At 36.6% G+C, this 13490-nt stretch overlaps 1 protein-coding gene across 1 annotated transcript; it reads left to right on the top strand.

The window, feature by feature from the left end:
• The first annotated feature begins 3338 nt into the window (after positions 1 to 3338).
• On the top strand, positions 3339 to 12163 carry LOC114326098 (retinol dehydrogenase 12-like). Its single transcript, XM_028274321.2, has 4 exons — positions 3339 to 3557; positions 4975 to 5298; positions 7216 to 7526; positions 11865 to 12163. The coding sequence occupies exons 1-4, from the start codon at positions 3428 to 3430 to the stop codon at positions 12075 to 12077; spliced, it is 978 nt and encodes a 325-aa protein (XP_028130122.2). The 5' UTR covers positions 3339 to 3427; the 3' UTR covers positions 12078 to 12163.
• The last annotated feature ends 1327 nt before the right edge of the window (positions 12164 to 13490 follow it).

The following is a 13490-nucleotide window of genomic DNA, read 5'->3' as shown; positions in this document are numbered from 1 at the left end:
CTAATTTTATTGCCTCTTCTATCTTTACCTCCATATTCATCTCTTTTTTCATTCATTTTTAATGGCTCTTTTAAGGACGTTTTTGTCGTCTGTGTCATTCCTTGGAATAAACAACTTTTCTTATTTTTTCCTATTTACAATCTCTCCAGTGTAGCTCTTGTACGGTATTTTTTTTCTCAATTTAAACTACTTGATTTGCTCTGCTTGAGTTCCTTGTTTAATTTGTTCAATTTTCTTGTTCCTCTTGTATTTTGTACTTCTCCAAGCTCTTTCCTATATTCTCTTTCTTCTTCATTTGCCTCCTTAACCGCTATAAATAACTATGTAAGTGATTCTAAAAACTAATTGATTCATACTTTAAAAATATTCTTAAAAATACTACCTCAAAGATTTTACAAATGTGAATGGGACATTAGTTTATTTTATTTATTTAGCGTATGGCAATTTGATACACAACATTATCACACATATGTTATAGTCTAACATCTAATGTATTAATATATTCAAGTCCAGAGGATCTCCATCATACTTTCTCCGAGGGCATTCGGCAATCATATGCTGGATGGTCTGTTTCTCGGCGCCGCAGTCGCACTCAGCAGAGGTTCTCATTTTCCATTTATAAAGGAAATCTGCGCAGACTCCGTGACCCGTTCTTATCCTGTTAAGAGTTGACCATGATTTTCGGGGGAGGTCAAAACCTGGTGGAGTTTCTGTGATGCATGGTGTGTTTCTCATTACTAGGTTCGGTCTGTCGCTCTGCATGTTCTTCCACTGGGAGTTCATTTGGAAATTGTTGGAACTCAAGTTTATTGCATCTCTAGTCGGAGGTTTTCTGGAGCGCAATCGATGAGTTAGCGTCGGCGACATATGTGTGTATAGGTAACTGCGGGTTGTTAAGCAGCTTTTGGAATTCTCTAAGCAGAGCATGTTGACGACGAAGGTTAGGTGGAGGTATGTGGCTCAGTAGTGGAAGCCACTCCACAGGTGTAGACTTGATCGTTCCAGATATGAGACGCATGGCGACATTGAGCTGAGTATCTATAATTTTTGTGTGAACGCTGTTCAGCCAAACAGGGGAGCAGTATTCAGCTGCGGAGTATACGAGTCCAAGGGCTGAACACCGAAGTGTACTTGCTGTTGAGCCCCATGTAGTCCGGCAAAGCTTCTGTATGATGTTGTTACGGGTTCTCAGCTTTGCTGCGGTGTTCTCAAGATGTTTCTTAAAGGAGAGTGTTCTGTCCAGGGTGACGCCGAGGTACTTGGGATTATAGTTGTGCGTGAGCAGTTGGTTATCAATGTACACTTTAAGTTTTGTGTGGGCCATATTATTGTTCAGGTGAAAACAGCTAACCCCGGTTTTTTTGGGGTTAGGTTTAAGTCTCCATTGTTTAAAGTACTTAACCAGGCGTTCCAGATCTTCCTTTAGGATTGCCTCGGAGTTTTTATTAAGGAGTTTTGAGTTGCAAGTGCCCAGTCGTCTGCATATCCAAATTTTTTAGATCTGGTAGGGGGCATATCAGCTATATACATACTAAATAGCAGCGGTGCAAGTACGGAGCCCTGGGGGAGGCCGTTGTTAAGCGTTCTCTGTTTGCTCACTGTAGTTCCCATGGTTACATGAAAGTTTCTACTGCTCAGCAGAGTATTTATGAGTCGGGCGGTTGCTTTGCAGGGGATTATTTTCAGGAGCTTATAGATGAGGCCATCTTTCCAAACCGTGTCATATGCAGCCGATAAATCGATGAATGCCACAGACGTCTTCAGTTTTCTTTGGTAACCTGCCTCTATGTAGGTAGTTATAGAGAGCACTTGGTCAGTGGTGCTTCGTTGAGACCTGAATCCTGCTTGTTCAATTGGTATTTTTTGAAGTAGCTTTGGGCCGATTCTGTTCAGGACCAGTCTTTCGAGGAGCTTGTAAGCTGAACTGAGTAAAGCGATGGGGCGGTTACTCGCTGGGACATTAGTGATTCTCAGTTTGGGTTTGGGCAAGGTTTAGGAACAAGAGAAGCAATAGTAGGAACACAGGTGTTGGTCCAAATTTGTTACGATCAGAGGAAGGACGTATTCCTGTGCTTTTTAGATTACGAGAAAGCGTTTGATTGTGTCCAACATCACAAGTTAATGCAGATCCTCAAGAAGCTTGATATATAACAAAAAAGACATAAGATGCATTGAAAACTTGTTCTGGTATCGGGCAGCACAATTAAAAATAGACAATTCTATATCCAAACCCATACATATAAGAAGGGGTGTTCGACAGGGATGTGTGCTTTCCCCTCTTTTATTTAACATTTATTCGGAAGCCATATTTCAAGAGTCTTTGGAAGATGCGATATGGAAATCAAAGTGAATGGAGTATTGATCAACAACATACGATATGCTGATGATGCTGTCTTAATTTGTGACAACATAGCAGATCTTCAACAACTTGTCACTATAATCGGAGAATACAGTAAGCGAATGGGATTAGAGATTAATACCAAAAAGACAAAATTCATGATCATCTCCAGAAACTTGGATGCATTTGAAAACTCCACCATAACACTGAATATAAGTCAATTGAAAGAGTGAGCAAATTTAAATATCTGGGAACGTGGCTTTTTGAAGACTGGGCATCGGACAGGGAAGTGAAATGTCGCATTGAACAAGCTCGACAAGCTTTCGTAAAATTCAGGAAGATACTGACTGAGGGATACTATACTGAGGGATATAAACAGATTAGAAGCCTTCAAAATGTGGCTTTATCGCCGTACCCTAAAGATACCATGGACGGCGAAAGTCACAAATATAGATGTTCTTAAAACAATCAACCAAGAACGCCAGCTTTTCGAAAACATCACGAAAAAAAACGGCGTATTTGGGTCACATCATGTGAAACGAAAAATACCAGTTCCTTCAACTTATAATCCAGATTGAAGGCAAGAGAGGAATAGGACGCAAGAAAATGTCCTGGCTCCGAAACATAAGGCAATGGACAGGGATTAACGACATACAATCTCTGATACACATTGCAAGAAATAGAGAATTAATGAAAAATGTGATCGCTATAACATCCATTAGTGGATTTGCATTTGAAGAAGAAGAAGAAGTGATTCTAAAATATTTTTTTGCATAATTTTGGTTAAATGTTCATTGCGTACTTGGCCGTTTAATTATTACAAATTCCGTTATCTATAAACAACTTTTGATAATTTCAACAATGTATGTAGTTGACATAATATAAAAAACATGAAAGTATTGTACTTATATTAGACGTCTGCATAATTTATAGCCACAGTAGTATAATAAATTAAGACTCGAAAAAATATATAAAGAATTTATTATTGAGACATCCAGTACATCTAAATGACATTGCACAAATAATTGATCAATCAACCTTTAGTCTACACTGTCTATGTAACAAAGCATCGATATTGCAGTAGAAAGCATGTTTTTTTACGAATATGTCATATTATTTGTGTTGTGCCTGTTTGTCTTCAGTAAACTGACATGTGGAAGATGCTATAGCAAAACATGCTTAGTAGGAAAAACTGCTATTATTACTGGCGGAAACTCAGGTAGGTATACAGCATTTTACAAATTATTGCTTTCACTGTAACCTATTTTGTCTTCTTTGTCCATGTTCTATTCCTTTAAGTCAGCATCGTCATTATCTTAGCCAGTATCCCTATGAGGGGTCGGCTAATTCCTGTAATACCTTCAGTTATCATACTTGACCTTAGATGCATCAGATACTACTTGCCTATACGTTTCAAACTCATGTTTAGTGATCAAAATCTGTTAAGCCGTTTAGAAGTTATTAAATTAACCATTATTCCCGAAATGGTTTATGTAGTTGTAGTGGTTACGAAGCTAAATTTGATCTGGCAACGGGCAATCCGAGTTCATTTACCGGCCATCCCAATATTTTTTTAATCTATTTCGAATAGAAAAATCTAGTGTAGGTAAATTTGATGGAAACTAGATCATTTGGGAGATAATGCGACAAAGGCGACCATTTATAAAGCTTAACGTGTAATCGAGAAACATTGCATTCAACGTCATACATTTAATTTATAAATAACTTTGAAAAACTCCTGATACAAGAATAAAAAACCGCTAAACCCCGTAAAAATGAGTGGCGCATACAATATTCCAGCTACAAAAGATCTGATATGAATATTACGTGGCGCGAAAATGTATTTTCATTTTGATGAAAAACAAAATTCTAGTTTTATTTTAAAAGATTTTTTCCATATTTGCTAAATTTGAAGTAAACGCGCCACAAAAGAGTTTCAAAATTCAAACTGTATCAAAGTTACTCTTTTGTGGCGAAACATCTTTTAAAATAAAACTAAAATTTTATTTTGTATCAAAATGAAATACATTTTAGCGCCATATAATATTCATATCTGATCTTTTGTAGCTGGAATATTGTATGCGCCACTCAGTTTTACGGCGTTTAGCGGTTTTTTATTCTTGTTACATACACAGGGTATTCTATGGATGAAGTTTTTGGATCTTTCTTGTATATTGTTGGGTTTGGTTTTGTACATGATAGATTTTAGAATGTTGGTTCTTTTGAATGTTGTGATGTCATACTTGTTTTCTGTCTTAGGAATGCTTGTGGTATTTTCTTCAATCTTGTGGAATTTCTTGTCTATAAATGACAATATCTACAACGGGTAGTGATTTTTCATGAAAACCCTTGTTAGTAGGTTTTTCTCTTCCTGAAATGCATTTTCATTGCAGCATATGCCTCGAGCTCTATCATATAGGGATTTGATGATTCTTTTCTTGATTTTTAAGTTGTGGTTAAAGTGGTAATTTAAATATCTGCTGGTATGGGTTGGTTTTCTGTAGACTTGGTTGTATATCCTGCATCTTGGTTTTTCATTACCACATCTAGAAAACGAAGTGTATTATTCTTTTCCTGTTCCTTGCTGAATTTGATGAATTCAGTTCCTGAACCTTAATAAGTTTTTTATTTTTAAGGTGTCGGCTATGAAACAGCTCTAGCCCTTGCGTCACGTGGTTGCAGAGTGATAATCGCTGATAAAGACGATTCTTCAGTATCAAGGCAGAAAATAATCGATGAAACCACGAACAAAAACGTCACATCAACAATATTAGATCTAGGATCTCTAGTCTCAGTAAGGAAATTCGCTGAGAATGTGGTACGAACAGAACCAAGGCTGGATATATTGATAATGAATGCAGGAATAGGTTCTAATAAATTGATCCATACGAATGATGGCATACAGATTACAATGCAAGTTAACTATTTGGGACATTTTCTTCTTACATTTCTACTGTTAGGTAAATATAAATTATTTGTTTTTATTTATTACTATATTATGGTACGTCAACCAAACCCCTGTAAATAGAGTGAAACAATACAACTACCTCGGCACCATAATAAATGATGAATGGACAGAAGAATTGTCAATGCAGAGAAGAATTATTTTAAAGATAACTGGGAAAGGAGCTAGTTAGAGCATGAAAAAGGTCGTTTGGAAGGTCCACAACTTACATGAATAATAATTAGAAGACTAATTTCTGAACGGTTAAAAATAAAGCCGGAAGTAGATGAACTGCCGACCGCAGGTGAAAGAAAAATATGCTACATATGACCGAGATCAAGAAATCGGCATTCTCAACAAATATGTTCAAACTTCACAAAAAAACGTCTGTTCTGAACATGCAAAATCTACCTGTACTGAATATTACAATCATTATGGTCCAAACGAGGATTATCGCAGTTACTCGAGCGCGTCAAAATAACACATGGGGAGAAACCTTATACCCTGTAAATGTACCTATACCTACCATATATTGGCTTTTAATACAGAGGAGTTCGTTAAAGGGGGTCCGAAAAAAAAATCTATTTTTAGAAAAACCCGAAATCTTCAGATTAAGATAAGGTAAGTTAAGTACATGCAAAAGAGGTTTATATTTAAAAAATCTGTCGATTTAAAGAAATGGGCGAGTCACAAATTTTCACAAAAAAGCAAATATTTCGCGAAATGAACGTCAGACCGAAAAACTAAAAATACGTATGCAATATTTTTCAAAAATCTATCGAATTATATCAAACACGACCCCCATAAAGAGGGATGGGGGTAAATTTAAAATTTTAAATACGAACTCCGCGATACTTCGCGAAATGAACATCAGATTGAAAAACTGCAAAATACACGTATTCGACATTTTTGAAAAATCTATCGAATGGCATCAAACACGAGCCCCACGGAATTGGGTGGGGAGTTACTTTAAAATCTTAAATAGGAGCCCTCAATTTTTATTGCAGATTTGGATTCTTTACGTCACCATCATTCTTTTGCCTTATCCCTATGCGGGGTCGGCTTCCCTAATTGCATTTCTGCCCACAATTGTATCCTGGATTATATCAATATGAATCCCCTTTACCAACATGTCCTGCCTAATCGTCTCCCCCACGTCTTCTTTGGTCTTCCGTCTCCTACTCCTTCCAGGAATCTGCACTTCAGCTATTCTTCGTATTGGGTGATTAACGTCTCGACGTTGAACATGACCAAACCATCTCAACCTATGCTCTCTCATTGTGGCATCAATTGGTGCCACACCTAGACTTCCCCTAATATACTCATTTTTAATGTTATCCTTTCTTGTCACTCCACTCATCCATCTAAGCATTCTCATCTCCTCTTCTGTCACACAACACACCACTCGCTTCCTTCCACTTCATCCATCCAGCCCTAATTATACTGCATGCATCTCCATCTCATCTAGAGTTGGATTTTTTACGTAAGCAACTTTATTCGAGACATTTTTTCGAATTATGGACAGATGGCGCTTTAATCGGAAAAAACGATTGTTGGAAATGGAAAATTAAATTAAAAAATGGAAAGTCCCCACTTTATGAAAAATGTAACTTAACTTTTTTTGATTTTAGGACCTACTCTTTGCAACCCAATACTTCCCAATAACGCTCAAGTAACTGCAAATTTAGCATACTTTCCTCCCCTACTATTAGGTTTCTTTTCTAATACTATTTTTGGTATTTTTTAACTTTTTTTGAAAAATAATATATTTTATTTTGTACAATGAAAGCATTTTTTACTGTATAAAATCAAAAAACAAAAATAATAGATTGAAATGTCATAATACTAAACCTTGGTGCCTGTGAGGCGCCACACTAGCACTTATGTATATAAAATTAATGCGACTATTTAAAAGTTAAATATATTTTTTTAGATCTCATGAAAAAATCTTCGCCCAGCCGCATAATATTCACTTCTTCAACTGGAGCGTACTTCACCAAATTTTCTCTCGAAGACCTCAATCCAACAAAAGATTATCCAAGGCAACATCGCATATACTTGAATTCAAAACTGTGCTTGATACTGTTTGCTCGTTATCTATCTACGAAGCTGAAAGGAACTAATGTGACTGTCAATTGTGTTCATCCTGGAGGAGTACGATCCGCCATCTATTTGCGAGCATTTAGAGTTGAAAAATCTATTTTTCCATTGATTTTAGGATTTGTTACACTGATTCTTGGAAAGGTAAGTTTTGAATGATATCGTGCTATGTTAACCTTTAACCCATCATGTGGTGTCTCTCAGTTAATCGTAGGATGTTTTGATTATTTGAAGAAGCTGGCAACGTTGCTTTGAGTTGTGTTAAAGGTCACGTACCTTGAAAGATTTCAGTATGGCGAAAGATTTAGGAGCAAGCTCTAAGAAACTGTAGACTTCAAACAAGCTTACGATTCTGTTAGCAGAGAAGCATTGTGGAAGACTATGGTAGAAATGGGAGCACCTGGAAAGCTGGTAAGATTAGCAAAGGTGAGTACGGAGAACGCTTCCGCACGAATCAGAATTGGCAGCACCACGTCGGAGGAATTCCCCATTGACACCGGACTTAGACAAGGATATCCTCTCGCCCCCCTGCTGTTTAACTTCGTACTGGAACATGCAGTAAGGAAAGCTCAGCCACAACCGACAAACGGTTTTGCCGCCCAAGGATCAAAAATACTATTAGCCTTTGCGGATGACGTGGACACAATTGCACAATCCACCAGAGATGCAAAAGAAGTTTTCACCCTATTCGAGAACGGAGCCAAGGAAGTTGGTCTTAAGGTCAACGAGGACAAGACCAAGTACATGGTCGTTACGAAGAACACAAGACCAAGAGTTAGACAAAACGTAACAATTAATGAATACAATTTTGAAGTCGTCAAAGAATTTAAGTACCTAGGAGCGATCATAACCTCTGAAAATAACTATGAAAAGGACGTGGCAGCCAGGATCATTGCAGGAAACAGGGCATATTACTCATTAAGGACTCTACTTAAATCAAAAATACTCTCAAGACCAGCAAAAATTAGAGTATATAAGACAATAATTCGTCCCACAATAACGCATGGAAGCGAAACATGGACTCTGAATCAGCGGGAAACAACAAAATTACTGGTACTTGAAAGAAAGATACTGCGGACTATCTATGGGCCTTGCAGAGAAGAGACAACAGGAGAATGGAGAAGAAGACACAATGATGAACTCCAGACAATATAGGGAGATGAAAACATACATTAAAGCAAACAGAATACGATAGGCGGGTCACGTACTAAGATCAAGTGACGAAAGACTTCTAAACGCCACATTCTGGGAAAGGCCTGATGGAAAAAGGTCAGTTGGTTTCCCAAGAAAGAGATGGAAGGACGCAGTAGCCAGTGATCTACGCAAAATGGGAGTCCAGCAATGGGAAATAGCTGCTCAGGACCGACAACAATGGAGGGAAATAGTAAACGCGGCCAAGACTCACATAGAGTTGTAGAGCCAAATGATGATGATCTAAGAAACAGTACCTCAGCAGGGACCGGATCAGAGAAATAAACCCTAAACTAAGATAAATGGTAAGGGAGAAAAAAACCAGAAAAAGAGCCAGTTAAAAAGGAATCTAGGAAGACATAAACAGAGCAAACCGACGAAATGGACAAGTCAACCAGGCACTAATAGAATAAATAAACCAAAAGTAGGAAGAGCACGTAAAAGAAATGAAAGGACGAGGACAGAACATGAAAGAATATTCCTCAGGGATAATTGAAAACCAATTCCACCGCTCTACGGTGAAAACGGAATCCTGTACTCCGTGGAGTAAAAAGCAGAGGTGATGAGGGGACTCTCGAGGAAAAGTGTAGAGAAGAAGCATAAGAACCACAAGCACGAATTCCCAAAGACCAAGAGGGCATAATCACTCCAACATCTTCAAGGGAAATAAGTGTGTTGCTCAGGAAAATCTCTCCAAAAAATCATCTGTACGGGACAAAATAACAAACGAAATAAGCCCTACTGACGTAGAGTACACATCCTAATAAGATCAAGATGAAAATTCAAGGAGACTTCCTAGAAAGAGACCTCTAAAAAATAATGTCCCTAACTCTCCAAAAATCAATTAATTCCTATAAGACTTATAAGGAACCCTTTCTTTAGATGAAGTAGATAACCGAACAGCAGCGCCTCAAAATAAGGAAGCAGTGAAGGAAATATGGCAGAACTTTAAGGACATAACGTCAGAAATTCCAAACGAAATGGGATTAAAAATAAAGAAAACGAAAAATGGATAACCGGAGACATATCAAAGAAGAAACGCCACAAAAGAAAGTAAATAAAGAAAGAAAATCCCTAGAAAGGATATACAAAGAAAAAATAGAGGTAGCACTTGAAGAGAAAGTGAGAAAAGATAAAAGGAATGAAAATGTCAGAAAGAGCTGCGTAAGAAAACACTAAAAAGTAGTAAACAGAGGTTAGTACATTGATTAGACCCTGTGGTTGTGAAACCTGAGTAATGACAAAATAAGATAAAGTCCAACTCAGGACATTCGAGAACAAGATACTGAGCAAAGTACCTATATGCTCGGTGCAAGAGGAAGGGCACATGGAGAATCATGACAAACTACGAGGTTAATGAATTAAATGAAGGGTAGAATATGATATTGCAAGATATGTGAAAAGTCAAAGACTGTCATGGCTGGGAGATATCCAGAGACAAGAATATGCAAAAACAGCAAAGAAAATATTATAATGGCCGCCGTATATAATGACGTAGAAGACGGTTTGAAAACCATGAATATAAAACAATGGAGGAGAAGGACACAAGATAGATCTGAATGGAAGGATATAGCCAGACAGACAAAGACTTATCGAGGGTTATGATGCCAAAAGAAGAAGAAGCACACGATCGCAGCCAGTGATGACAGTAAGTTAACAATATGTAGAGTGTCACCACGACCAGACAAGAGCTAAAAAAATGGAGAGGAGTAGAAACATTGTCAAAGTTTGCCACCAAACTGTCGTAATTTAAAGACAACAACTCAATTTACATCCCACGCGATGGGAAGGTTCATACCTTACTCTCTCTCTCTCTCTCTCTCTCTCTCTCTCTCTCTCTCTCTCCCTCTCTCTCTCTCTCTCTCTCTCTCTCTCTCTCTCTCTCTCTCTCTCTCTCTCTCTCTCTCTCTCTCTCTCTCTCTCTCTTGTCGTTTCCCCATTAAGGATCGTGATTTCTTCGAATATTCCTAACAATGTTTCTCCATTGGTCTCTATCTTCAGCTGCTCTAAGAGCATCGCAGAACGAGTTTCCAGCTGAATTCTTTATTTGGTCGGACCATCTAGTTGGTGATCGTCCTCTTGATCTTCCCCCCGGAACGTTTCCAGAAAAAATTAATCTCTCCAAACTGTCGTCACCTCTGCGAACCACGTGACCAAAGAATTGCAGAATTCGTTGTAGATATATTGTGGACAGCCTTTTTTTAATCTTGAGTTCGTTTAGAATGGAAACGTTTGTCCTATGAGCTGTCCAAGGTATGCGCAGCATTCTTCACCAGCACCACATCTAAAAGGCATCAATTTTTTGGCGCTCACATGCGCGAAGAGTCCAAGTCTCTGCTCCGTATAGAAATATTGAGAATACAATGGCATTCACCAGTCTCATCTTGATATTTTAAGAGATAGATCTTGTCTTTCCAAACTTTAGGTAGGCGACTCCTCGCATTTTTTGCCATACCAATACGTCTCCGAACTTCTGCTTCACAGTTACCATCGTTAGTTATACTAGACCCGAGATAGACAAAGGTGTTTACTATCTGGTATTCCTGTAATATGTTAGTCAGCTGAATAGTGTCGAATCTGTCGACCACCATTATTTTTGTCTTAGTTTTATTGATTTTCAGTCCAATTTTATTGCTTTCGTACTCAACTCTTCGCAGGAGATCAAACATTTCCTGCTCATATGCTGCTATAAGTTTAGTGTCATCAGCAAATCTTAAATTGGAGATTTTCCTACCAGCTACTGTTACTCCACCGGCCCATCCTTCTAAATAAAAGCATCCTCATTACATGTTAACCATAAATATTAAATAAGTCAGGTGACAACACGCATCCTTGTCTAACACCTCTCTCGGTCTTGAATTGGTTTGAGAACCTTACATAAGGGAATAATTCCTTATTAATTATATCCATCCTATGTAATTTCAAACAAATATGCATTTGTAAAACAGCTACATACCATTTAAAGGGATACATACCATCCTGGTATTTCTCTGGTGGTTCAGCTAGCATCCAACCTGTTTATTTTAACACTGATGATGATTTTGTAAGAAAATCGAAAACGTTCTGATGTAGGCCTTAAAGGGATTTTAATAAAAGTTTTTATATCTTTTAGAAAAGATTTTTTCAATAAATTTTTTTGTGATTGATAGTATACGGCCAAATTTTTTTCTTTTCCTTGTGGATTGTCAAAGATCTCGGTTAGTAAAAACTTAAAAATCTGATAGACAATTTTTATAATATTTTGCGTATTTATAGTAATTTGTTCACTTCTTATTCTGCACATTTTTTTAGAATGCCGAAGAAGGAGCTCAAACAACATTACACGTGGCTTGTGAAAAATCCCTTGAAGATGTGTCCGGAAAATTTTTCATCGACTGCGTTTCAGTATTTTCACCATATCAAGCATACGATATGCAGCTTTGTACTGAAATGGTGGAACTTTCAAAGACGTTGGTGAAATTGCAGCCTGAAGAATGTATATTGAGTGAGAAAGTCCTAAATTAGGATCAATGAAGAACGAGAATCATTGGTTGTGTATTTATTTGTTTTATATTGACAAAAAATTGTAATAATAAAGTTTGTTAAATTTTTATTTATTATTATAGTCCATTCTGTCACGGTTTTGGCTCAGTTATAAATGCTAGCAAAAAAGAATGAAGGCATGCTAGAACAAAAATAATGCTAGCAACAACAGAGATTAAAATCCTAGAAAAATCGATAGAAAAACACTATGGGATGTCTTGCAAGATGAAGAACATTAGGGATTGGGAAGGAAGAAAAGAGTAAAATAGAACGATTATATTATAAACTGAATGACAACAAATAGAGTACCTAGTAAAAATAGAAAAAGGTCAAAAATAAAATTTATAAAATACCTATAGTCATTGATTATAGACACGGATAGACACGGACATTGATTATAGACACGGAAATGTCCGTGTCTATAATCAATGCTATAGTCGAGGAAATGAAGCTGAAAAAATGGCAAAACCTCGCAATTTTTTCGCCCAGCATCGATTTGTACAAAAATTTGGGATTGGGCTCATTACACCCTCTAGTTCATTTTCTATATTGAACCGTTGTACGCTTTTGATTTTTTAAGGGTGAAAACTACCCCTAATTGTAAAAAATTATAAAATAACATTTTAAACTTTAATATTGTCAACATTTGGTTCCTATTAAATACATAATGATTGTTTTATGCTTTAAGATACCTATCATAATATTTCAACCCTTAAAACTACCCATGTAGGAGCTTATATAAAAAAATTTACTTATCCTAAAAGAATAATTTCGGCTTGCATGGATTTACATAAAAATTTGGGATTAGGCTCATCTCACCCTGTACTTCATATTCTATATCATGCTTAAGGGCGTTGATTATTTTTAGGGGTGTAAACTACCCCTTATTGTCAAAAATTATATAAAAACATTGTATTTTTACGTATTTTTTATGGCAAATAAGCCACAATTTTACTAAAAAATGAATTTATTAACGTTTCGAAGCCCAAATCGGATTTCGTTGTCAAAATACTTTTGTATTTTGACAACGAAATCCGATTTGGGCTTCGAAACGTTAATAAATTCATTTTTTAGTAAAATTGTGGCTTATTTCCCATAAAAAATACGTAAAATTATAAAAATGCCACAAGGAAATAGCTTCAGAACAACATTAAAAAACATTGTAAACTTTAATATGGGTAAAATTTGGTTTTGATTGGTTAAAATAATGATTGTTTTATACTTTAGGATATAATACAATATTTCAACCCTTAAAACCACCCTTAATAACATTACAGTTTTTATAAGTAGATATTTTAATAGATCTATACAGAAAAAAAAGTAGAATTAAAGAATTACAAAAACATTTATTTACACAAAAATACAAATTTACAAATATGAACAAATACAAATACA

This window comes from Diabrotica virgifera, chromosome 9, assembly GCF_917563875.1.
Source record: "Diabrotica virgifera virgifera chromosome 9, PGI_DIABVI_V3a".
Taxonomy (NCBI): domain Eukaryota; kingdom Metazoa; phylum Arthropoda; class Insecta; order Coleoptera; family Chrysomelidae; genus Diabrotica; species Diabrotica virgifera.
The sequence above is the reverse complement of the archived record's forward strand: the minus strand, read 5'-3'. Positions and strand labels throughout refer to the sequence as shown.

Coding starts and splice junctions, on each gene's coding strand:
- LOC114326098 (XM_028274321.2), top strand. CDS start 3,428: ATGTTTTTTTACGAATATGTCATATTATTTGTGTTGTGCCTGTTTGTC. Junction 3,558..4,974: donor TATTACTGGCGGAAACTCAG/GTAGGTATACAG, acceptor TTTATTTTTAAG/GTGTCGGCTATGAAACAGCT. Junction 5,299..7,215: donor TCTTACATTTCTACTGTTAG/GTAAATATAAAT, acceptor ATATTTTTTTAG/ATCTCATGAAAAAATCTTCG.